This window comes from Cetorhinus maximus, unplaced genomic scaffold, assembly GCF_964194155.1.
Source record: "Cetorhinus maximus unplaced genomic scaffold, sCetMax3.hap1.1 HAP1_SCAFFOLD_135, whole genome shotgun sequence".
In the NCBI taxonomy this organism is placed as follows: Eukaryota; Metazoa; Chordata; class Chondrichthyes; order Lamniformes; family Cetorhinidae; genus Cetorhinus; species Cetorhinus maximus.
In genome coordinates, this window is record NW_027596133.1 from 204,246 (window position 1) to 231,404 (window position 27,159).

Consider the following 27,159-nt stretch of genomic DNA (forward strand, 5'->3'; position numbering starts at 1 on the left):
CTGACACAGTAATTAACACCAATTGAACAACAAAAACAGAATTACCTGGAAAAACTCGGCAGGTCTGGAAGCATCGGCGGAGAAGAAAAGAGTTGACGTTTCGAGTCCTCACGACCCTTCAGCAGAAGTTCTGCTGAAGGATCGTGAGGACTTGAAATGTCAACTCTTTTCTTCTCCGCCGATACTGCCAGATCTGCCGAGTTTTTCCAGGTAATTCTGTTTTTGTTTTGGATTTCCAGCATCCGCAGTAGTTTTTTGTTTTTACCAATTGAACAACTCCTTTCAGCTGGTTGACAGATAACTGCCAATTCTGCACTGTTGCTGGGTCAAAATCCTGCAACCACTTCCCTGACAGCACTGTGGGTGTACCTACACCACATGGACCACCCACGGGCCAAGAAGATAGCTCACCACTACCTTTTCAATGGCAATTAGGAATGGGCAATAAATGCCGGCCCAGCCAGCGGTATCCTAGAATAAATAAACAGAGGACACCCAGGCTCCTCCATTTACCAACATTTTCCAATGTCTGAAGAAAGGGGCATGCGGACAGCAGACTATGTCTGAGTGAAGTGTAGATTGACTGAGGAGTTAGGGATTTGTTGAGGTGGGAATTAGGGGCAAAGTGGTGATCCTTTTCCTACTTTTATTTCTGCCTCCAGTGGTTGATGATTTTTCTTCCTTGTCTCCAAGTTCGGTGAGTGCAACTTTCTATTGTTTCATCTGTCTAAATTATTAACTAATTGACTAATTAAATAAATAAGGTTGGACAGAGATGGCTGGGTTGGTGATGTCCGTGACTGCAGCATGTGGGAATCTGTGGAATGCACTGGAATCCCGGAAACCAGATCTGCAGAAAGTGTCTGCAGCTTCAGCAGAACCTTAGAGTTGGTCAGTCAGGGACAGGAGGGTGTGACTGTGAGTCAGGTAGGTAAGGGGAACCAGCATGTAGTGATGGAGGAGGTTCAGCCCCTGACTTTATCCAACAGGCACGAGGTGCTTGCTGCCTGTGTGGATGAGGAGAAGGACTGCAAGGTGGCTGAGTGGACTGACCATGGAGCCATGGTGAAGGCTGCCATTCAAGTGGGGGAGCAAAGAGGAATGTGGAGTGACAGGAGACAGTATAGTCAGGAGGATAGGTACCGTTCTCTGCAGTTGAGAGCATGAGTCCAGGTGGCTGTGTTGCCTGCCCAGTGCCAGGGTTCAGGGCATCTGCTCAGGACTGGGGAGGAACTTGCAGTGGGAGGGGGAGGGTCTAGTTGTCATGGTCCATGTGGGTACCAACAACATAGGTAGAACTAGGAAAGAGGTTCTGCAAAATCTGTATGAGGAACTAGGCACTAAAGCTAAAAGCAGAATCTCAAAGGTCTTTGGATTATTACCTGAGCCACATGCAAATTCCTATTTCTACTCTGGTTAGCGAGTGGCACTGGGAGTAATCCAGAGATTATTACCTTCAAGGTCCTACTTTTTAACTTCCTCCCTAGCTCCTGACAATCTGACCGTACGACCTCCATATCTGCCTCCTAAACCAGCGTGTACCACATCTTCTGGCTCACTCCCATCCGCCTTGAGAATATTCTGCCCCCTCTCTGTGATGTAATTTACCCGAGAACCTGTGAGGCCACACACTATGCAAGGCTGACAATGGCGGTTACAATGCAGGACTCAGCTATCCCTTGTTCCCCCCCTCCTATCTCTTCCATCCTGATCCCACTGTGCTTTGCCATTTTCCTAACCCATCCCCACTAGGTGAGGAACCAGCTCCACATTAGCTCTGCTCACCTGCACATCCGGTCTGGTTACACATTCTGGATTCAATGTCTTGTCCTTTGCAGTGGTTTCCCCCAAACAGGGGCTCATGGGCAGCTCGATATCGATGCTGCACTGGGGAGATGCAGGAACAGTCTGACCACTCACTCCACAGGCCCAACTCACAGAGCACTGGAGAGAAAAATACAGAGGAACACTTTACTAAACCAATTTAATAAAACATAGAGCATGGCAGAGACACTCAAACAGAGAGACAGAGGCTGGCCTACAGAGAGAGAGAGAGAGGGAGAGAAAGGGAGAGAGAGATGGACAAAAGGACAGGCAGAGATAAAGGCAGCAAGGGCGAAAATTAGTGAGTGAAAATAGTGAAAGGCACGGTGGTGGGGGGAGTCTGATCCCATTTTCTCTTCAGTAGTCTCTTTGTCAAGCAGCAACAAAAATGGCAGGATGGGCAAGGTGTCACGGCTGCAGCATGTGAGAGCTCCTGGATGCCACCAGCTCATCCCTCCACCAAGAGCAGACTAGCTTGAGGCCCCAACACAGTTGCTGTGGACAAGTTGTTGCTATCGCAAACATTGGTGGTTTTCATCTCAAGTTCAAGACTGGAGCCACTTTCATAGGCCTTTCCTCAGCCTATGCTACTATGTAGAAACATGGAGTGATGCTCAAATTGTTACTGTTGCTGCCTTGTGTTAAACTACTCCGGCTGCTGTGGACATTTCCTGAGCAATTTGAGGATGAAGGTCTACCCACGAGATAAGGTCAGCACGTCAAAAACACTCAACAGGGCAGTGTCCTGGGATTGACACTTATTAACATCAACATAAGTGACACGTCCACCATACCATGATGGAAAGGTATTTACGCTGATGATATTGCCTTGAAAACTCAGGCAAAATTTTTTCAGGATATGGAAGTCATGTTGAACTCTGACTTGTCAAAAATGGCTGAATATTGCTACAAATAGACACTGCAACCAAAGCCAGCCAAGTCCATCATCGCTGCATTCCACCTTGAAAAAGTCACCTTTTGTAGAGAAAAAGTGCAACCTGGCCCTATTCCCACCTACCTTGGAGTGGCCCTTGGCCCTCCCTAACTTACTATCACCACCTGTGATATACTGCCAAAAAGACCAAGGCTTGAGTGAGCATCATCCAGAATATCACCAGAACAAGCTGGGAAGACAAAATGGCCGTCCTTTGTGTGTCTGCCATAGCTCTGGTCTTCCTTACAGCTGAGTACTGTGCACCCACATGGGCTTCAAGTTGTCACATCAAACTCATTGACATAAAACTTCACTCAGTAATGAGGATAATCTCTGGAACTCTGAGATCAACTCCAGTTCAGTGGTTATCAGTCCATCAAACATTGTCCCTCTCTCCATTCGATACGATGCAGTAACGCGCAGAGAAATAACTCGTATTAGCAGCAACTTGGATCCCCCATCCATAAAGACCCAAGACCCCCAACTCATTGAATGGCTCTACAAAACCCTCTGTAGACCCAAACTAAACATCTTGAACCCATAACACTGATGGAAGTTGAAGAAAAGCTTAGGTAGGAAACACCCTCTGAAATAAACACCCTGGGTGGGGTTTCCTGGTCCCACCAGCAGGTATCGGAGCAGCTTGGGAAAATTCAGAGTCCAGCCAAAAGTCAGTTTCCCACCGGTGTAAAAATAGCAACGCAACTTTCCACTTTCCACTTCCGACTTTCACGGTGGGTTGGGTGTGCCGTTGTGCCATGTGGGTAATCACATTTGCATATATTTGAATAACATGAATATTCATTAAAACCCAGCTTGCTGGAATCATGCCCCCCTCCCCCCCTCACTTCAGATCAAATGGCCACGCCAGCGGATAGTTAGACCAGTGACAATCGTGCACCTGGCGAACTGCACTTCACTCGTGATTTTGAGGTTTGTGTGCACAGAGTTCACTAGCCTATCACTGCACTGCGCTCGTGGCTGCTCTCACTCTGTGCCAAGGCCACTCAGGTCAGACCCAGCGAAAAGGCAAAGTGGGGGGGAGTTGGAAGGCAAAGGCTTGACTGGGATGGGAGTTGGGGTGGTGTTGACTGTAGCCTGGTGTGTGTGGGGGGTGGGGTTAAGCACAGACAAGTGACTGGGTGGGGAATGACAGGTGGGTGGGGAATGAGTGGTGAAGGGGTGGACAGAGACACATGACCTGCAGGGCCGAGGGGGTCAACAAGGAGTCGAAGTAGTCGGGGTCAGAATGCAGAGACAGTCCTGAGCAGCTGTGCAACATGTTAGGGTTCTGAGCTTGGATGAATGGCCCGTCCCAGTGCAGGGAGAGGGAGGGCCTGTACGTCGTGTAGTGTGCAGGATGTTGGTTCAGGGGGTTGTTGGCTGGCTGTCAGATCGGAGATGGCACAGTCACAGTCAGGGGGGACATCTGCAGCCTGTAGATGGGGAACAGGTAATACAGTGGGAGCACCCAAAGGTTTCATTGGGGTGGGGGGTATGGTGTGTGTATGTGACTGTGCATTGGGTGTGAAGATGGGGAGGGGGCAGGTCGACATGGGGCATTGGGACATCAAAAGAAAAAGGTTGAGGCAGGTGGAGAGGGAAAAAACCAACAACAACCACAAATACACAACAGGAAAAGTGGCCCAACCAGGGCTAACAAAAGAATTTGACGATAATATTAGATTCAAAGATGAGTCATTTAAAGTTGCTAGAAAAAGCAGCAAGCCTAAGGATTGGGAGCAGTTTAACATTGAGCAAAGGAGATTAATTAAGAGGGGAGAAAGAGTAAACTTGTAAGGAACATAAAAGCAAACTGCAAAAAAAGCTTCTATGAGGATGTAAAAAGAAAAAGATCAGTGAAGACAAATGTAGGTCCCTTACAGTCCGAAACGAGAGAATTTATAATCGAGAACAAGGAAATGGCAGAGCAATTAAACAACTACTTTAGTTCTGTCTTCACGGAGGAAGACACAAATAATGGACTGCAGCGGTTCAAGAAGGCAGCTCACCACCACCTTCTCAAGGGCAACTAGGGACGGGCAATAAATGCTGACTCAGCCAGTGAAGCTCACATCATGTGAATGAATAAAAAAAATTTCCCTGAAATATTAGGGAACCAAGGGTTGAGTGAGAAGGAGGAATTGAAGGAAATTAGTGTTACTAAAACAATAGTGCTGGAGAAACTAATGGGACTGGAAGCCGATAAATCCCCAGGGCCTGATAATCTACATCCCAGGGCACTAAAGGAGGTGACCATGGAAATAGTGGATGTGTTGGTTGTCATCTTCCAAAATTCTGTAGATTCTAGAACAGTCCCAGCAGATTGGAGGGTGGCAAATGTAACCCCACTGTTTAAAAAAGGAGGGAGGGAGGAAACAGGGAATTACAGACCAGTTAGCCTGATATCAGTAGTAGGGAAAATGCTAGATAAAGGATGTGATAACAGGACACTTAGAAAGTATCAACGGGATTAGCCAAAGTCAACATGGATTTATGAAGGGAAATCATGTTTGACAAACCTATTGGAGTTTTTTGAGAATGTAACTAGTAGAATAGATAAGGGAGAACCAGTGGATGTGGTGTATTTGGATTTTCAGAAAGCCTTTGATAAAGTCCCACATGAGAGGTTAGTGTGTAAAATTAAAACACATGGGATTGGGGGGAATATATTGACATCGATTGAGAATTGGTTAGCAGACAGGAAACAGAGAGTAGGAATAAATGGGTCTTTTTCGGAGTGGCAGGCGGTGACTAGTGGGGTACCACAGGGATCAGTGCTTGGGCCCCAGCTATTCACAATATATATCAATGATTTGGATGAGGGAACCAAATGTAATATTTCCAAGTTTGCTGATGACACTAAACTAGGTGGGAATGTGAGCGATGAGGAGGATGTTAAGAGGCTTCAAGGCAATTTAGACAGGTTGAGTGAGTGGCAGATGCAGTATAACGTGGATAAGGGTGAAGTTATCCACTTTGGTAGGAAAAACAGAATGGCAGAGTATTATTTAGATGGTGATAGATTAGGAAATGTTGATGTACAAAGGGATCTGGATGTCCTTGTACACCAATCACTGAAAGCAAGCATGCAGGTGCAGCAAACAGTTAAGAAGACAAATGGTATGTTGGCCTTCATTGTGAGAGGACTTGAGTACAGGAGCGAGGATGTCTTACTGCAGCTGTACAGGGCCTTGGTGAGACCACACCTGGAGTATTGTGTGCAGTTTTGGTCTCCTTACCTAGGAAAGGATATACTTGCCATAGAGGGAGTGCAGGGAAGGTTCACCAGACTGATTTCTGGGATGGCAGGATTGTTGTATGAGGAGAGATTGGGCCGACTAGGCCCTGTATTCACTGGAGTTTAGAAGAATGATAGGGGATCTCATTGAAACATATAAAATTCTGACAGGGATGGACAGACTGGATGCAGGGATGATGGTTCCTCTGGCTGGGGGGGTTTAGAACAAGGGGTCACAGTCTCAGGATATGGAGTAGACCAGTTAGGACTGAGATGAGGAGAAACATCTTCACTCAGAGGGTGGTGAACCTGTGGGATTTTCTACCACAGAAGCTGTGGGGGCCAAATCACTGAATATATTTGAGGAAATAGATAGATTTCTGGACTCTAAAGTCATCAAGGGGTGTGGGGAGAGCGCGGGAGTACAGCGTTGAGATAGAGGATCAGCCATGATCATATTGAATGGTGCAGCAGGCTCGAAGGGCCGAATGACCTACTCCTGCTCCTAGCTTCTATGTTTCTATGTTTCTATCTTTCCATAACGATGTGATCCAGGATTAGAGGGGGAGGAAGGACAGTGATTGGAAGGAGGGGATCCTGCTCATGATGCTCTTCCAGTGCGATGGGAGGGTCTTTGACAGTCACAGGCGGAGGGGGATGGAAGCTGGTCTCATTATAAAACCTGAGCCCAGGATTTCGCTAGCTGCTATAATGATGCAGCTGAAAAAGAGACTGGGTAAAAAATCACCAGGGGAGGGGTCCATTGATTGTGGGAGGAGTCGACTACTCCAATTTACAGCTGAATGAAGTGGCACACGATTAATTTCCACTTCAGCAAATAGGGAGCACGCTCAGCATCCTCTCATTTAATAGTGTGGCATCTATGGCCTAGGCACACACACAATCACAGGATTTTAACGGCATAGAGGGTGGCCATTCGGCCCATCATGTCTGCACCGGCTCTCCAAATGAGCATTATGACCTAGTGCCATTGCCCTGCCTTTTCCCTGTACCCCTGCACATTGTTTCTATTCAAATAATCACCTAATGCCCTCTTGAATGCCTCGATTGAACCTGCCTCCACCACACTTCCAGGCCGTGCATTCCAGACCCAAACCACTCGCTGTGTGAAAAAGTTTTTCTCACGTCACATTTGCTTCTTTCGCAAATCACTTTAAATCTGTGCCCTCTCGTTCTTGATCCTTTTACAAGTGGGAACAGCTTCTCCCCATCTACTCTGTCCAGCCCCCTCATGATTATGAACATCTCTATCAAATCTCCTCTTAGCCTTCTCCTCTCCAAGGAGAACAGTCCCAACCTCTCCAATCTAACCTCATAGCTGAAGTTTCTCATCCCTGGAACCATTCTTGTAAACCTCTTCTGCACTCTCTCCAATGTGTTCACATCCTTCCTATAATGTGGCGCCCAGAACTGTACACAATACTCCAGCTGAGGTCTAACAAGTGTCTTATATAAATTAAGCATAACCTCCCTGCTCTTGTACTCTGTGACCCTATTAATAAAGCCCAGGACACTATAGGCTTTATTAACTGCTCTCTCCACCAGTCCTGCCACCTTCTATGTACATATACACTCAGCTCTTTCTGCTCCTGCACCCCCTTCAAAATATCACCCCTTATTTTATGTTGTCTGTCCATGTTCTTCCTACTAAAATGCATCACCTCACACTTCTCCACATTGACCTTCATCTGCCACCTATCTGCCCACTCCACCAACTTGTCTACGTCCCCTTGAAGTTCCACATTATCCTCCTCACAGTTCACAACACTCCCAAGCTTCATATCATCCGCAAACTTTGAAATTGTCCCCTGCACACCAAGATCTAGATCATTAATATATATCAGGAAAAGCAAGGGTCCCAATACCGACCCCTGGGGAACCTCACTACAAACCCTCCTCCAGCCTGAAAAATATCCATTGACCATTACTCTCTGCTTCCTATTTTTCAGCCAATTTTGTATCCATGTTGCTAATGACCCTTTTATTCCATGAGCAATAACTTTTCTCACAAGTCTGTTGTGTGGCACTGTGTCAAATGCCTTTTGAAAGTCCATGTACACCACATCAACAGCATTACCCTCATCGACCTTTTCTGTTACCTCTTCAAAAAACTCCAGCAAGTTAGTTAAACACAATTTCCCCTTTAGAAATCCATTCTGGCTCTTCCTTATCAACCCATATTTTTCCACGTGACTGCTAATTCTATCCCGAATAATTGTTTCTAGAATCTTGCCCACCACTGAAGTTAAACTGACTGGTCTGTAATTGCTGGGCTTATCCTTACAACCTTTTTTGAACAAGGGGGTAATGTTTGCAATTCTCCAGCCCTCTGGCACCTCCCCTGAGTCTAGGGAAGACTGAAAGATTATGGCCAGTCCCCCTGCAATTTCTACTCTCACTTCCTTCAATATCCTTGGATGCATCTCATCTAGTCCCGGTGCCTTGTCAACTTTAAGCACCGACAGTCTACTCAACACTTCCTCCTTAACAATTTTGAACCCTTCCAGTGACAGAGTTTCTTCACCTGTCACCATGGCCTGGGTAGCATCTATCTCCTTGGTAAAGACGGATACAAAGTATTCATTTAATACTTCAGCCATGGCCCCTTCGTCCATGTGTAAATTCCCTTTTAGGTCTCTAATCGGCCCTACTCCTCCTTTTACCCCCCTTTTACTATTTATATACCTGTAGAAGACTTTGGGATTCCCCTTTATGTTGGCTGACAGTCTTTTCTCACAATCCCTCTTCGCTTCTCTAATATACTTTCTCACCTCCCCTCTGAACCTTTTGAATTCCTCTTGGTTCTCAATTGTATTTTCCACCTGACACGTGTCATAAGCCCACTTTTTCTTCTTTATCTTAATTTCAATCTCCTTTTTTATCACATCTCTGATCTCACATCATCACGGCCATCAAACAGACATTCCAGGAGTCACTAAGCCCTACCTAGGTCAATAGCTCTGCATCATGCAGGTTAAGAGTGGGAGTTACTGAGGGGTGATGTGTAGTTGTACACGTGGTCACGACATCACACTCCAGGCTACCATGAGCGCCTAAGATACCCGACTATTAGTTGAATTGTAACCCGGACTCGAGCCTGACAGACGTTACATGGAGGCCATTGAAAGATGCACCCAATTAGATTGACCCCCAATGAGGGTCACCATTAAAACCTATCAGATCCACAAAGACCAGGCTTCAGTGCAGCAGCACCAGGAGAATAAACTAAACCACAAAATCTATACACGAGGCCACATGATGTGATTCTTTGACGCCCAAAAACCATGTTGATGGAGAAGCGGTTTTGCTCGTGTTGCTGCTGTTGGGCAGTCAGGTGACTCACTGAGCTGAGACTGTGTGAGACACACAATGGGAGATGAGGAGGGGTGCACCTGTTACACTTGTCTGAACACGGAGCATTGCATCAGATAGAAGAGCCATTCACTAGAGGAGAATTTCAGATAAGCAACATAGATTTACAGATGTGCAAAGTATATAAAGTGAGTGAACACCCATGCCACCTTTGTGTTCTCAATATTTCTTAATTTTTCTTACCCTACTGCCAAGTTTAGGTGCATTGCTGACATCCACAGCAGAGGTGGAGGCAGCCTGCTGACTGCTACGCCCTGTTGTCTGTGATGACCTTGGAGGGCTGACCTCTGGAGGCTTGATGTCTGGAGGACCCCAGCCTGCACTGGGTGTCTGCTGTGGGGCAGATGCACCATCACGGCCTGAGCAGCTGGAGTTGCTAGGGTAACCAGCAGAGGGGATTTGGAGCAGCTAGACAGCCCAGGAGAGTCCTTTCTGGGTGGCCCTGGGTGGATGAACCTCGTGCATCAGGCTGACAGTCCTCCTCCCTGTGGGTGCCCGAGGGACCCTCCTCGGCTGCTCGAGGAGAAGGGCCTCCTTCTGGGAGATCGAGGTGCCCCGTCCCCTCTCGCCTAGCCACTGATGGATCCCACTCATGGCTATAGCGATGGTGTGCAGGTCCAAGCACATAACCGGCATAAGCTGCTGGAGCAAGGTCTCCATGGCGGACGCCACCCTTCCAATGGTGACCTCGATGTGCTAGCATGTCGCTGCAATGACATCAGACTGAACATGGGCAGACTCCTCCAGCCTCCATTCTGAACTGGTGACAGTCTCTAACAGCCCTGCCTGCTATACCCCTGTATGTCTTCGGAGCTCCAACATTTCTCTGAGGTCCTATTCTATAGGCTCATCATTGGACTTGGACTCAGCAGCAGCCTGGCCTCCAGCCGCCCTCCGAATGTCGGTGGCCTTCGCTGTCACTGCCTCCGCCTGCTGTGGACCCAAATCAGTGCTGTGCTCACCAGATAGTGACCCCAAGACTGCTTTAAAACTAGGCCTCATCGAGCTGTGTCTCTCCGCACGGGTGAAGGGTGCAGGTGAACACAGTGATAGTTCAACATATGAACATGCGAATTAGGAACGGGAAAAAGCCATTCGGCCCCTCAAGCCTGCTCCACTATTCATTGAGATCATAGTTTTTTAAAAATTCATTCAAAGGATGTGGGTTTCGCTGGCTGGACCAGCATTTATTGCCCATCCCTAGTTGCCCTTCAGAAGGTGGTGGTGAGCTGCCTTCTTGAACCACTGCAGTCCATGTGGTGTAGGTACACCCACAGTGCTGTTAGGAAGGGAGTTGCAGGATTTTGACCCAGTGACAGTGAAGGAACGGTGATATATTTCCAAGTCAGGATGGTGAGTGACTTGGAGGGGAACTTCCAGGTGGTGGTGTTCCCATCTATCTGCTGCCCTTGTCCTTCTAGATGGTAGTGGTCGTGGGTTTGGAAGGTGCTGTCGAATGAGCCTTGGTGAATTCCTGCAGATGGTACACACTGCTGCTACTGTGTATCGGTGGTGGAGGGAGTGAATGTTTGTGGATGGGGTGCCAATCAAGCGGCTGCTTTGTCCTGGATGGTGTCAAGCTTTTTGAGTGTTGTGGGAGCTGCACTCATCCAGGCAAGTGGGGAGTATTCCATCACACTCCTGACATGTGCCTTGTAGGTGGTGGACAGGCTTTGGGGAGTCAGGAGGTGAGTTACTCGCTGCAGGATTCCCAGCCTCTGACCTGCTCTTGTAGCCACAGTATTTATATGGCTAGTCCAGTTCAGTTTCCGGTCAATGGTAACCCCCAGGATGTTGATAGTGGGGGATTCAGTGATGGTAATGCCATTGAACATCAAGGGGCAATGGTTGGATTCTCTCTTGTTGGAGGTGGTCATTGCCTGGCACTTGTGTGGTGCGAATGTTACTTGCCACTTGTCAGCCCAAGCCTGGATATTGTCCAGGTCTTGCTGCATTTGGACATGGGCTGCTTCAGTATCTGAGGAGAATCAATTAGTAGAATCAATCCTGAGAGATAAGATTAACTGTCATGTGGAAAGGCATGGACTAGTCAGGGATGGTCAGTATGGATTTATTAAAGGAAGGTCTTGCCTCACAAATTTGATTGAATTCTTTGAGGAAGTGACAAGAAGGGTTGATGAAGGTAGTGCAGTGGATGTTGTGTATATGGAATTTAGCAAGGCATTTGACAAGGTCCCACATGGCAGATTGGTCAGGAAAGTAAAAGCCCATGGGATTCAGGGTAATGCGGCAAACTGGATAAAAGGTCGGCTTTGTAACAGGAAACAAAGGGTAATGGTCAATGGATGCCCTTGTGAATGGAAAGTTTTCTCCATAAGACCATAAGACATAAGAGCAGAAATTAGGCCATTCGGCCCATTGAGTCTGCTCCGCCATTCAATCGTGGCTGATAAGTTTCTCAACCCCATTCTCCCGCCTTCTCCCCATAACCTTTGATCCCCTTACCAATCAAGAACCTATCTATCTCGGTCTTAAATACACTCAATGACCTGGCCTCCACAGCCTTCTGTGGCAATGAATTCCATAGATTCACCACTCTCTGGCTAAAGAAGTTTCGCCTCATCTCTGTTCTAAAAGGTCTTCTCTTTACTCTGAGGCTGTGCCCTCAGGTCTCTCCTACTAATGGAAACATCTTCCCCATGTCCACTCTATCCAGGTCTCAAGTGGTGTTCCACAGGGCTCGGTGTTGGGACCCTTGCTGTTTGTGTTATATATTAACGATTTGGACATGAATGTCGGGGGCATGATTGGGAAATTTGCAGATGACACAAAGATTGTCCAAGTAGTGGATAGTGTAGAGGAAAGCCATAATCTCCAAAACAATATAGATGGGTTGGTGGAGTGGGCGGTAAAGTGGCAGATGGATTTTAACAGAAAAGTGTGAGTTCATACATTTAGGGAAGTTAAACAGTTACAGGGATTACACAATAAATGGGAATATACTAAGAGGGGTGGATGAAGTGAGAGATCTTGGTGTACAAGTACACAGGTCCCTGAAGGCAGCAGTTCAAGTAGACAAGGTTGTAAAGAAGGCATATGGAATGCTCTCCTTCATTGGCAGAGGTATAGAATATAAAAGTAAGGATATAATGTTGGAATTGTATAAAACACTGGTGAGGCCACAACTGGAGTATTGTGTGCAGTTCTGGTCACCACATTACAGGAAGGACGTAATAGCTCTGGAGAGAGTGCGGAGGAGGTTTACAAGAATGTTGCCAGGGTTAGAAAAGTGTAGCTATGAGGAAAGATTGGATAGGTTGGGGTTATCTTCCTTCGAACAAAGAAGGCTGAGAGGTGACTTAATTGAGGTGCACAAAATTATGAGGGGAATAGATAGAGTGGACCGGATAAAATTGTTTCCCTTGGTGGAGAATTGTAGAACCAGGGGACATAGATTCAAGATAAGTGGCAGAAGGTGTAGGGGGGACATGAGGAAGAATTTTTTTATGCAGAGGGTAGTGGGTGTCTAGAATTCGCTGCCCAAGTTGGTGGTAGAGGCAGAAACTTTAAACTCTTTTAAAAAGTACCTGGATCTGCACCTTAAGTGCTGTAAGCTGCAGGGCTATGGGCCGGGTGCAGGAAGGTGGGATTAGAAAGGGCGCCTGGGTGTCCTCGGGCTGGCATGAACAAGATGGGCCGAGTGGCCTCCTTCTGTGCTTTAACTTTTCTATGGTTCTGTGGAGTCGCGAATGGCGCTGAACATTGTGCAATCATCAGTGAACATCCCCACTTCTGACCTTATGATGGAAGGAAGGTCATTGATGAAGCAGCTGAAGATGGTTGGGCCGAGGACACTACCCTGAGGAATTCCTGCAGTGATGTCCTGGAAATGAGAAGACTGACCTCCAACAACCACAACCATCTTCCTGATCTGATTGTAACCTCAACCCCACATTCCTACCTACCCCCGATAACCTTTCACCTCTTTGTTAATCAAGAATCTATCTAGCTCTGCCTTAAAAATATTCAAAGACTCTGCTTCCACCACCTTTTGAAGAAGAATGTTCCAAAGACTCAATCCTCTCAGAGAAAAAAATTTCCTCTCATCTCTGTCTTAAATGAGCAACCACTTATTTTTAAACAGTGAGCCCTAATTCTAGATTCTCCCACAAGAGGAAACATTCTCTCCATATCCACCCAGTCAAGACCCCTCCGGATCTTAAAGGTTTCAATTAAGTCACCTCTTACTCTTCTAAACTCCAGTGGATACAAGCCTAACCTGTCCAGCCTTTCCTCACAAGACAACCCACTCATTCTTGGTATTAGTCCAGCAAACCTTCTCTGAACTGCATCTAACGCATTTACATCTTCCTTTAAATAAGGAGACCAATACTGTACACAATACTCCAGATGTGGTCTCACCAATGCCCTGTACAACTGAACCACAGCCTCCCTACTTTTGTAATCAGTTCCCCTCACAGTAAATGATAACATTCTATTAGTTTTCCTAATTACCTGCTGTACCTGCATACTAACCTTTTGTGATTCATGCACTAGGACACCCAGATCCCTCTGAATCTCAGAGCTCTGCAATCTCTCACCATTTAGATAATAAGCTTCTTTTTTATTCTTCCTGCCAAAATGAACATTTTCACATTTTCCCACATTATGCTCCATTTACCAGATCTTTCCCCACTCACAGCCGATCTATGTCACTTTGTAGTCTCCTTATGTCCTCTTCACAATTTACTTTCCTACCTTTCATTGTGCCTTCAGCAAATTTAGCCACCATTCCTTCGGTCCCTTCATCCAAGTCATTTATATAAATTGTAAAAAGTTGAGGCCCCAGCACTGATTCCTGTGGCACTCCGCTCATCACATCCTCCCAGCAAAAAAGAGACCCATTTATGCCAACTCACTGCTTCCTGTTAGCTAGCCAATCTTCTATCCATGCCAATCTGTTACCCCCTACACCATGAGCTTTTATTTTCTGCAATAACCTTTGATGTGGCACCTTATCAAATGCCTTCTGGAAATCTAAGTACAGTACATCCAACAGTTCCCCTTTATCCACAGAACATGTGACTCCTTCAAATAACTCCAGTAAATTGGTTAAATATGATTTCCCTTTTACAAAACCATGTTGACTCTGTCTGATTGCCTTGAATTTTTCTAACTGCCCTGCTATAACAAACATCTTTAATAATAGCTTCTAACATTTCCCTTCTGACATATGTTAAGCTAACTGGCCTATAGTTTCCTGCTTTTTGAATAAGTGAGTTACATTTGCTATTTTCCAATCTAATGGAACTTTCTCTGAATAGAGAGAATTTTGGAAACCAGTGCATCAACTATCTCACTAGCCACTTCTTTCAAGACCTGAGGGTGAAGTCCATCCGGACCTGGGGATTTGTCAGCCCCACAGCCCCAGCAATTTGCTCAATACCACTTCCCTGGGGATTGTAATTTTCCTGAGTTCCTCCCTCCCTTCCATTTCCTGATTTACACCTATTTCCGGGATGTTACTTGTATCCTCGATAGTGAAGACCAATGCAAAATACCTGTTTAATTCATCTGCCATCTCCTTATTTTCCATTATCAATTCCCTGGACGCTTCCTATGCTCACTTTGTTAAATCTTATTTAAATATCTACAGAAACTCTTACTATCCGTCTTTATATTACTAGTTAGTTTTCTCTCATACTGTAATTTTTCCCTCCTTATTAATCTTTTTGTCATTCTTTGCTGTTCTTTATATTCTTTCCAATCTTCTGACCTGTCACCTGTCTTTGTGTAATTATATGCTTTTTCTTTAAGTTTGATAGTGTCTTTAACTTTTTTAGTTAACCACAGAAGGTGGACCCTCCCCTTGGAATTTTTCGCCCTCATTGGAATGTATCTATTCTGTGTATCATGAAATATCCCTTTAAACGTCTGCCTCTGAACCGCTATTGACCTATCCCTTAACCTCATTTGCCAGTTCACTTTAGCCAGCTCAGCTTTCATACCCTCAGAATTGTCCTTATTTAAGTTTAAAATACTAGTCTTGGACGCACTCATTTCTCCCTCAAAATGAATCATAGTGAGTCCTCAGGACCCTCATTGGAGGTGGTCTGGGGGCAGGGGCTGATGGGCTGGCTGCCTCTGACGGGTGGACAAAGGGTTGTGGGGCGCTGACCACTCTTTTGGTGCAGGAAGAGTCGCTGCCCTCGCCAGCCAGCTCTGCTGCCTGCTCCTCAACAGGGCTGAGTGGCCAGAGCTCCAGCATCCCACACCCGCACCACTCCCCACCTCCCCCTCCGCAAGCTGGAATCTCTCCCTGTTGTTGGGGGCAATCTTTTCCTGCATAAAGACAGATGGACAGACTGTGAACAGGACAGATGCCAAAGCAGATGATAAGCTTATCTGCCTTGTGTGTGCTGAGTGAACCTATGTAAGGGCTGAAGATGTGACTTGTGCAGGATGTGACGAGAGATGAAGATGTAAACGTGTGTGTGAGAGAATCAGTGGTGATGTCCCTTATGCTGGCAGTGTGTGAGATCACAGAATCACACAGTGCAGAAGAGGCCCTTCGGCCCTTTGAGTCTGCACTGACACGTGAGAAACACCTGACCTACCTACCTAAACCCATTTACCAGCGCTTGGCCCACAGCCTTGAATGTTATGCTGTGCCAAGTGCTCATCCAGGTACTTAGAACCATAGAACCATAGAACATTACAGCACAGAAAACAGGCCATTCGGCCCTTCTAGTCTGTGCCGAAATATTATTCCGCTAGTCCCATTGACCTGCACCTAGTCCATAACCCTCCAGACCTCTCCCATCCATGTATCTAATTTATTCTTAAAACTTAAGGGTGAGCCCGCATTTACCACCTCAGATGGTAGCTCGTTCCACACTCTCACCACTCTCTGAGTGAAGAAGTTCCCCCTAATGTTCCCCCTAAACCTTTCCCCTTTCACCCTAAAGCCATGTCCTCTCGTGTTTATCTCTCCTAATCTAAGTGGAAAGAGCCTTCTCGCATTTATTCTGCCTCATAATTTTGTAAACTTCTATCAAATCTCCCCTCATTCTTCTACGCTCCAAGGAATAAAGTCCTAACCTGTTTAATCTTTCCCTGTAACTCAACTCCTTAAGACCCGGCAACATCCTAGTAAATCTTCTCTGCACTCTCTCAATCTTACTGATATCCTTCCTGTAGTTAGGTGACCAGAACTACACACAATACTCCAAAATTGGCCTCACCAATGTCTTATACAACCTCACCATAACATCCCAACTCCTATACTCAATACTTTGATTTATGAAGGCCAGTGTGCCAAAAGCTTTCTTTACAACCTTGTCTACCTGTGACGCCACTTTCAGGGAATTATGTATCTGAACTCCCAGATCCCTTTGTTCCTCCGAACTCCTCAGTGCCCTACCATTTACTGTGTATGTTCTACCTTGGTTTGTCCTTCCAAAATGTAACACCTCACACTTTTCCGCATTAAATTCCATCTGCCATTTTCTGGCCCATTTTTCCAGTTGGTCCAGATCTCTCTGCAAGCTTTGAAAGCCTTCCTCGCTGTCCACAACGCCTCCAATCTTAGTGTCATCAGCAAACTTGCTGATCCAATTCACCACATTATCATCCAAATCATTGATATAGACAACAAACAACAATGGTCCCAGTACAGATCCCTGAGGCACACCACTAGTCACAGACCTCCAGTCTGAGAAGCAATCATCCACTACCACTCTCTGTCTTCTCCCACACAGCCAATTTCCAATCCAGTTTACAACCTCTCCATGGATACCAAGTGTCTGGACCTTCTGAACTAACCTCCCATGTGGGACATTGTCAAAGGCCTTAGTAAAGTCCATGTAGACAACATCCACAGCCTTTCCTTCATCTACTTTCTTGGTAACCTCCTCGAAAAACTCTACAAGGTTCGTTAAACACGACCTATCACACACAAAGCCATGCTGACTATCCTTAATCAGCCCTTGGCTGTCCAAATAATTATATATCCGATCTCTCAGAACACCTTCCAATAATTTACCTACGACTGACGTCAGGCTCACTGGCCTGTAATTGCCTGGTTTACTTTTGGAGCCTTTTTTAAACAACGGAACAATATGAGCTACCCTCCAATCCTCCGGCACCTCACCCGTGGCTAAGGACATTTTAAATTTTTCTGTCAGGGCCCCTGCAATTTCTACACTAGTCTCCCTCAAGGTCCGAGGGAATATCATGTCAGGCCCGGGGGATTTATCTACCTTTATTCGCTGTAAGGCAGCAAGCACCTCCTCCTCTTTAATCTCTATATGTTCCATGACACTACTGCTTGTTTCCCTTTCTTCCTTATACACTATGCCAGTTTCCTGAGTAAATACTGATGCAAAAAAACTGTTTAAGATCTCCCCCATCTCGTGAGGCTCCACAAATAGACGGCCACTCTGATCTTCAAGAAGACCAATTGTGTCCCTTACTATCCTTTTACTCTTAATATACTTGTAGAAACTCTTCGGGTTTACCTTCACATTATCTGCCAAAGCAACCTCATGTCTTCTTTTTGCCTTCCTGATTTCCTTTTTTAGTATTTTCTTACATTTTCTATACTCTACAAGTACCTCATTTGCTCCTTGTTGCCTATACCTGCTATACACCTCTCTCTTCTTCTTAACCAGATCGCCAATATATTTTAAAGGATGTGAGGCAACCCGCCCCCACCACCCTCCCAGGCAGTGCATTCCAGACCGTCACCACCCTCTGAGGAAAAAAGTTTTACCTCACATCCCCCCTAAACCTCCTGCCCCTCACCTTGAACCATATGTCCCCTTGTGACTGACCTTTCAACTAAGGGGAACAGCTGCTCCCTATCCACCCTGTCCATGCCCCTCATAATCTTGTACACCTCGATCAGGTCGCCCCTCAGTCTTCTCTGCTCCAATGAAAAGAACCCAAGTCTATCCAACCTCTCTTCATAACTTAAATGTTTCATCCCAGGCAACATCCTGGTGAATCTCCTCTGCACCCCCTCCAGTGTAATCACATCCTTCCTATAATGTGGCGACCAGAACTGCACACAGTACTCCAGCTGTGGCCTCACCAAGGTTCTATACAACTCCAACATGACCTCCCTACTTTTGTAATCTATGCCTCGATTGATAAAGGCAAGTGTCCCATATGCCTTTTTCACCACCCCACTAACATGCTCCTCTGCCTTCAGAGATCAATGGACACACACGCCAAGGTCCCTTTGTTCCTCAGAACTTCCTAGTGTCATGCCATTCATTGAATACTTGCTTGTCAAATTACTCCTTCCAAAGTGTATCACCTCACACTTTTCAGGCTTAAATTCCATCAGCCAGTTATCTGCCCATTTGACCATCCCATCTATATCTTCCTGTAACCCAAGACACTCAGCCTCACTGTTAACCACCCGGCCAATCTTTGTGTCATCCGCAAACATACTAATCCTACCCCCCACATGGTCATCTATGTCGTTTATATAAATGACGAATAATAGGGGACCCAGCACAGATCCCTGTGGTACGCCACTGGACACTGGCTTCCAGTCACTAAAGCATCCTTCTGTCATCACCTCCTGTCTCCTATAACTAAGCCAATTTTGAATCCACCTTATCAAATTACCCTGTATCCCATGTGCATTTGCCTTCTTTATAAGTCTCCCATGTGGGACCTTGTCAAAGGCTTTGCTGAAATCCATATAAACTACATCAACTACACTACCCTCATCTACACACCTGGTCACCTCCTCAAAAAATTCAATCAAATTTGTTAGGCATGACCTCCCTCTGACAAAGCCATGCTGACTATCCCTGATCAAACCTTGCCTCTCCAAGTGGAGATAGATCCTCTCCTTCAGAAATTTCTCCAATAGTTTCCCTACCACTGACGTGAGACTCACTGGCCTGTAGTTCCCTGGCTTATCTCTACAATCCTTCTTAAATAGTGGAACCACATTAGCTGTTCTCTAGTCCTCTGGTACCTCCCCCGTGGCCAGAGAGGAATTAAAAATTTGGGTCAGAGCCCCTGCGATCTCCCCCCTTGCCTCCCTCAGCAGTCTGGGACACAAATCATCCGGAGCTGGAGATTTGTCCACTTTTAAGCCTGCCAACACCTCCAATAACTTGTCACTCCCTATATCAATTTGTTTAAGAACCTCGCAGTCCCTCTCCCCGAGTTCGATACCTTCATCCTCATTCTCTTGGGTGAAGACGGATGTGAAGTATTCATTCAACACTCTAGCAATGTCCTCTGGCTCCACCCATAGATTGCCCCCTTGGTCCCTTAATGGCCCTACTCTTTCCCTGGTTCTCCTCTTCCCATTGATATACTTATAGAATATCTTGGGATTTTCCCTACTTTTACCAGCCAGAGCTTTCTCATTTCCCCTCTTTGCTCTCCTGATGACACAAAGATAGATAGGAAAGTAAGTTGTGAAGAGGACACAAGGAGGTTAAAAAGCAATATGGATAGGTTAAGTGAGTGGGCAAAGATCTGGCAAATGGATTATATGTACGAAAATGTGAAATTGTTCATTTTGGCAGGAAGAATAAAAGAGAAGCTTATTATCTAAATGGTGAGGGGTTGCAGAGCTCTGAGATGCAGAGGGATCTGGGTGTCCTAGTGCATGAATCATAAAAGGTTAGTATGCAGGTACAGCAGGTAATTAGGAAAGCTAATAGAATGTCAGCATTTATTGTGAGGGGAATTGATTACAAAATACAACTACCTCAGTTGTACAGGGCATTGGTGAGACCACATCTGGAGCATTGTGTGCAGTATTGGTCTCCTTATGTAACGAAGATGTAAATGTGTTGGAAGCAGTTCAGAGAAAGTTTTCCAGACTAATACCAGGAATGGGTGGGTTGTCTTATGAGAAAAGGTTGGACAAACTAGGCTTGTATCCACTGGAGTTTAGAAGCGTAAGAGGCAACTTGATTGAAGAACTTTTTTATACAGAGGGTAGGCGGTGTCTGGAATTCGCTGCCCAAGTTGGTGGTAGAGGCAGAAACTCTAAACTCTTTTAAAAAGTACCTGGATCTGCACCTAAAGTGCTGTAAGCTGCAGGGCTATGGGCCGGGTGCAGGAAGGTGGGATTAGAAAGGGCACCAGGGTGTCCTCGGGCTGGCATGGACAAGATGGGCCAAATAGCCTCCTGCGCTGTAACTTTTCAATGGTTCTATGGAAACATATAAGATCCTGAGGGGTCTTGCCAGGGTGGATGTGGAGAGGATGTTTCTTCTTGTGGGAGAATCTAGAACTAGGGGTCACTGTTTAAAGATAAGGCCCATTGAAGACAGAGATGAGGAGAATTTTTTTCTCTCAGAGGTTCGTGAGTCTTTGGAACTCTCTTCCTCAAAAGGTGGTGGAAGCAGAGTCTTTAAATATTTTAAGGTGGAGCTAGATAGATTCTTGATTAACAGGGGGGTGAAAGGTTATCGGGGATAGGCGTGAGGTTACAATCAGATCAGCCATGATCTAACCGAATGGCCGAGCAGGCTCAAGGGGTCAAGTGGCCTTCTCCTGCTCCTAATTCTTATGTTCGTATGTAGGCGCTTATCCAATTCCTTTTTTGTACAATCCATTTAAATAAATGTTTGAGTGACAGCTCTTTACTCATTTAAACATTGCTAATTCCAATCCTATCTGATTGTCTTTTCAATGGGACTAATTAGTCAGTTCTTTCCAAGAGCCAGTACAGGTACAATGAATGGCTCCCAAGGTGCTGTGATTGTACAAGAGCCAGTACAGGTACAATGAATGGCTCCCAAGGTGCTGTGGTTGTACAAGAGCCAGTACAGGTACAATGAATGATTCCCAAGGTGCTGTGATTGTACAGGTGAAGCTCTGGATTCTCCAGGGACAGTTCTTAATTCCCACAATTTCCATTCTTGGGATAATCATTCTCAGATGTTGTTTCTTCATCACAATGCCCAGATTATTTTCCACTATGAGTTAAGAGTGTAACAAATGTTGTTCTTGCACATGTTCCATTTCTCTTTGTGCCAATTGCCTGCCACTTAAACCCCAAAATGTTTCTCTGATTCTTTCCAAAGATGGGAGAACAGGACCGACAAAGAGCACTAATAAACTGGGATTCTACTTGACCTTGAGTGTACCACTGACTAACCACATGTCTGAGTGTGAACACCATCCAAGCTGGAGGCTGTAGTACTGGGCTGAGGCACCGACACATTCAAACACTGAGAAACTGCAATGATATAGAGGACACTAACCTGGACATGGTTGTGTGTAGCATGGCTGCGTCTCTTTCTGCTCATGTTCTGCCTCCAAGCAGTTTCTGCTCCTATAGCCTGTCCCACAAGTCTGGGAACAGGGGTTCCAGGCAGACCAAACACAGCCACTACCTGCCAATGTACAAAGGCACAGGGATTTTAATAGCTGCAAATGGAGGCTCTCAGTCACTCCCAATCTTTGATCCTCCTTCAGGCTGTCTTTGTCTCTGTTTCTCTCTATCTCTGTCCCTGTCTCTCCACCAACCTCTGTCTCTCTCTGTCCCTCCACCAATCTCTCACACTTACTGTTCCTCCACCAACCCCTGTCTCTCTCTCTCTGTCCCTTCATCTATTTCCTTCTCTCTCTCTTTCTCTCGTGCTTGCTCTCTTTCTCCTGCCAGTGTTACTTATTTGCTTTCCCCACAATCTCAATCTATTTCTCCCACATTTCACATTCAGAATCTCGCTCTCTCCCTCACTCTCTTGCTCTTCTTCCATATTTCCCTCCCCCCATGTCTCCACAGTCAGGCCCATCCCTCCTTACCTGGACAGGGTAGGATGCTGCAGTTCTGGATTTGAATGCTGAGACCCTCACACTCTGAGCCTTCATTCCGAGGTGGAGGGTTGATACAAGCCCTCGTACGTGTTTGTAACCCCTGGTCGCAGGTTACTGGACAGTCTGACCATGGTGACCATGGCGTCCACCCTCCGTCCACTGAACAGAGAAGGATAGAAGAGTGAGGTCCAGAGAAGAGATACACTATCGATACCATGGAGTGAAAGATATTGCACGGAGGGAAGGAATGAAGTGGAACACACAGAGGGTGTAGGGGAGAGTCCCTAACCAGCTGGCACTACAAATACTGGGTGGAGTAAATGGAGAACCTGCTGCAGCACAGGACTGTGTACAAAACATATCGATACACATACATACTATACAAATCCACATAAAAGACATGTTAGCTAAATTAAAACCCGTGTAATTAAATTGACAGTGGATGCAAAATTGGACATTGAAAACCGATACTTTGGTGAATGGTTCTTTTTCACACTGGAGGAGAGTCTGCAGTGGGTATTATTAACCCTTATACTGGAGAGATATGAGTGGTTACGTTTAAAATTGATCTGATATGAATGCTGGAATAAAGGACATGAGAATTATTTTCACATGTGACAGAATCTATAACTGAGATGACGTTGTGTACATCAAAACAATATTCACTTTGTGTTCAATTACACTCTAGATTTTCCCACCGATGGACAACCGATATCTGACGTTTAAAAATATACTGCAAATCGATTAAGATAAGCCTTTAGGAGGCAGCATTGATCACAATGTCGCCACTTTGATCAAATTTAGGATAAATCACAAAGATACAAAAGCAGCACAATCATGATCATGGTGTTTTTGGCTGGTGACCGAGGACATAATGATCATTATCAGGATCAGCAAGAGGTGGAAGTGAATTCCCGGCTGTTCCCGATTATTACCATTTGGAAGTAGAGAATCTGGTTATCCTTTTAAAGAATTTCCATTCAGACAATAAAAATGGGATATGAATAAAGTTCTGTTCATTTCATTAAAATTTCAAAACTCACAAAACTTTTTTCATTTATTTATTTACGGGATATGGTCATCACTGGCTCAGCATTTATTACCCATCTCCACTTGCCCTTGTTCACAGGGCAGTTAAGAGTCAACCACATTGCTGTGGGTCTGGAGTCACATGTAGGCCAGACCAGGTAAGGACGGCAGATTTCCTTCCCTAAAGGGCATTAGTGAACCAGATGGGTTTTTATGACAATCAGCAATGGTTTCACAGTCACCATTAGACTTAATGGGCAGAATCTTCTGTTCGGTGAGCAGGGGCAGGGCCCGCTCACCGACGTGTAAGGGTGAGGTCAGGCGTGCGTCCCGACATCACTGCGCGTCATTTAAATTTTCAGTTCGGCGGGCGTGCAGCCGAATTGGCTGTGCACCCGCTGAACTGTCAAAGGCCTATTAAGGCCATTAAAAAAGTAATTAAGATGATTAATGGACCTGCCTATTCAACATTAAGGTTGGCGGGCAGGCCGGGAATCCAGGTGGGCTTCTGAAAAAAGCATGAAACATCATCCACGGGCCGGATGAGGTTTCTTGAGGGTTTTAAAATTTTTATAAAATGCTTAAATAAAAGAAATTGACATGTCCCAGCTCATGTGATAGTGGCGTATGAGTGGACATGTCAGTAATTTTTTCCCCCTTTATTATTGAATCTTTCAAACCTGGGCTGATCTCCTTGAGGCAGTACTTTGTCTCAGGGAGATCTGTGTGCCCTGTATGTGCGAAAGAGCGAACTCCCGGCTCAGGGAATCCATCCCACTTGCCCGCGCAGGGAGCGCACAGCGCTTCCGACCGGACGTCATGCTGGGCGAGCCTTAACTAGTCCGCCCATGTAAAATGACAGCGTGCCCCCAACTGGGAACCCACCAGCTCAAGCCCACAAAACCCCCCCAACGGGAAGAAGATTCTGCCCTATAATTTCATTTTTGATTGGATTCAAATTCCACCATCTGCCGTGGTGGGATTTGAACCCAGGTCCCAGAGCATTGTGCCTGACAATACTACCATGTCATCACCTCCCCTGCCCTTGAGAAGGTGGTGGTGAGCTGCCTTCTTGAACCGCTGCAGTCCATGTGGTGTAGGTGCACCCACAGTGCTGTTAGGGAGGGAGTTCGAGGATTTTGACCCAGCGACAGTGAAGGAACAACGATATATTTCCAAGTCAGGGTGGTGAGTGACTTGGAGGGGTTGCAATAAAGAGCAGCAAGGGAAAGAGAGAAGAAAGGGAATATTGACTTAAAAGGCTAGACTTTCAAAAAGAGATCTCGGATGCTGAGGAAAAAACCTTTAACCTAAAGCCTAGTGGGGAGATGTTTAAGTTTGTTTGAAAAGGTAGCTAGGCAAATGAAATGGCCAAACAAAATCTGGACATTACGGAGTAGGTTGGTGGATAGAGCTCAAAAAGTTTATGCTTCACTTTCACAAGCGGTATCAATGGATTATGATGCAGTAAAAAAGGCTTTTCTGAGTTAGTCATACAGGCAGAAATTTCGGAATATAAGGAAACAGCCTGGGCAGACTTATATTGAGTTTCAGGTGGTAAAGCAAAGTAATTTTCGCCATTGGATACGGGCATTAAAGGTAGAGATGTTGTATGAAGCTTTTAGGGAAATAATTCTCCTGGAAAAATTTAAAGATTCATTTCCTTTTGTAGTTAGAACTCATGTTGAAGATCAGAAGGTTAAAATAGCCAGACAGGCAGCAGAGATGGCTGACAATTATGAACTGGTCGATTAACCTAAACCCTTTTTCCATCATCCCCATAAACCCAAAATGGATAAAAGATGGGGAGGTGAAAGGAAGGCAAATAGGCAGGGAAGAGAAGGAACAGTTGGGAATTCTTAGGAAATTTCTCTTCAGACAAGAAAAGAAGATTTTTTAAAATTCATTCATGAGATGTGCGCATCACTGGCTGGGCCAGCATTTATTACCCATCTCTAATTGCCCTTGTTCAGAGGACATTTAAGAGCCAACCACATTGCTGTGGGTCTGGAGTCACATGTAAGCCAGACCAGGTAAGGACGGCAGATTTCCTTCCCTAAAGGACATTAGTGACCCAGATGGCTTTTTACAACAATCAGCAATGGTTTGATGGTCATCATCAGACTTTTAATTCCAGATTTCTATTAGATTCAGATTTCACCACCTGCTGTGGTGGGATTCAAACGCGGGTCCCAAGAACATTATCTGGGATCTCTGGATTGCTAGTTTAGCGACAATACCACTATGCCATCACCTCCCCAGGTGCTGAGGGTGGAGGTGAGATTTGAAAGCCTAACTGTTTTCATTGTAACAAAGTGGGACATGTTAGGGCATGTTGCTGGAGATTAAATGGTAAACCTATTGCAGTAATAGGAACACCAAAAGAATCCTCAGGAAAGGTTGCATCAGAAAAGGAAATGGTTGTTAAAACTGTAGCAATGGTTCAGGTGAAATGTGTTCCCCCAGGACATACAGGAAAGGGGGATATGGTTCAGGATAGTCCAGAGAATTCTCCTTTGATTACCAGTGAAGGAAGTCAGGCTAACAGAGGGTCTGGATGTTTCATGTTGAAGAGGGAAGTGTTCCCTTACTCCTCCAACAAAACAAGTAAACAGATTAAAATTTTGATGGATACAGGGGCATATCAATCATTGATGGTGGCTTATGATACAATTTGTGTTCCAGGTAGTTTTATGGACCAAAAGCATTAATAAGGGATATTAATGGAATTTATGAACCTGTTTCTTTGTGTAAAGTCAACTTACAAAGTCACTTTGTAAATTGAATTGTTACAGTGGGAATTATTCCTAAATCACCTATTGAAAGAGTAGATTTTATTGTGGGTAATGATTTGGCTAGTGGAGACAGTGATGTGACAGTGACTGTATTGCAGCTGATATTAACCAAACTTCAAGAAATGACGGTGGCCAAAAATGAAACACTTTTTGCTGATAACAAGAAATTGAAGGAAAACCTGATTAATGTAGAAAACCAATTTTCATGTATAAATGAGGAGTTTGCTAATGAAAGAAGTGAATTGGGGAGAACAATTAAGAATCAGTCACAGAAAGTAGAACACTTGACTGTGGACTTGAAATGTCTGAATGATAAACTTGTAGAAGCAAATTTAACAAAGGTCAATCTTCAATTAAAACTTGATGAACTTCAAGCATCAATAGTCGCTATGAAGTATCAGGGGAAATGCTTTGAACAAGAAAAAGGATTGTTGGTAAATCAAAATAATTGGTTGAATGCGGAATTACAAACCAAAACTAACGAACCTTTAGAATGTCATCATCGTAAGAGTAATGAGATTCTCAAACTTCAATGTAGACTGGAGAAGATGAAAGAGAAGATGGTAAGTGGTGTCAGTTCCAAAGTTGTTCCTGTGAATAAAAACTCTTTGCTGAATTGTGGTTCAGTTGAGCAAAGAGCTGATCCAAGTAAAATTACTGATGTGCTAACCTCAGTAATGGACAATGTGAAAACAACTAAAGTGCCTACAGAATTGGAAATTAAGAATTGCCAGCAAAAAGGACTGAAATCACAAAATGATATGGTCAATGACCAGAAACACTGACATACAGGTGCTTGCTGGTGCTAACAGACAAAATACAACAGTTGGAACCCAGGCAAGTGGACAGTTTGTAAAAGACCATCCAAAACCTAGAAAGGAGAGGAATGACATAGTTTGTGGGTTATGTAAAAGAATTGAAGGGTTGGAGCAAACTTCACAGGAGAATATAATTGACACTGCTCAAAAAGAAGTGGAAAAGACCTTTCGAAATGGGATCTGGAGAAACAATGAGATCATAAAAAGTTTAAAGATCAAACCAAGCAGGAGTATGAAATGTTTTTGTGTGGACATAAGAAGCATCGTAATGACGTCTTTGAAACGGCAAAAAGAGATTTTGATGTTAATTCACAAAAATGCCATTTTGAGTTTGCTAAATCGAAATGAGAATTTACC

General features: G+C 45.1%; 1 protein-coding gene across 1 annotated transcript in view; it reads right to left on the reverse strand.

Moving 5' to 3' along the window:
• The window catches only part of LOC144672872 (SCO-spondin-like), a 168,098-nt gene that overhangs the window by 13,487 nt on the left and 127,452 nt on the right, over nucleotides 1–27,159 (reverse strand). The window contains exon 14 of the mRNA XM_078534862.1: nucleotides 22,149–22,319. Coding sequence (XP_078390988.1) covers nucleotides 22,149–22,319 — 171 coding nt within the window. The remainder of the gene's footprint in view (nucleotides 1–22,148; nucleotides 22,320–27,159) is intronic.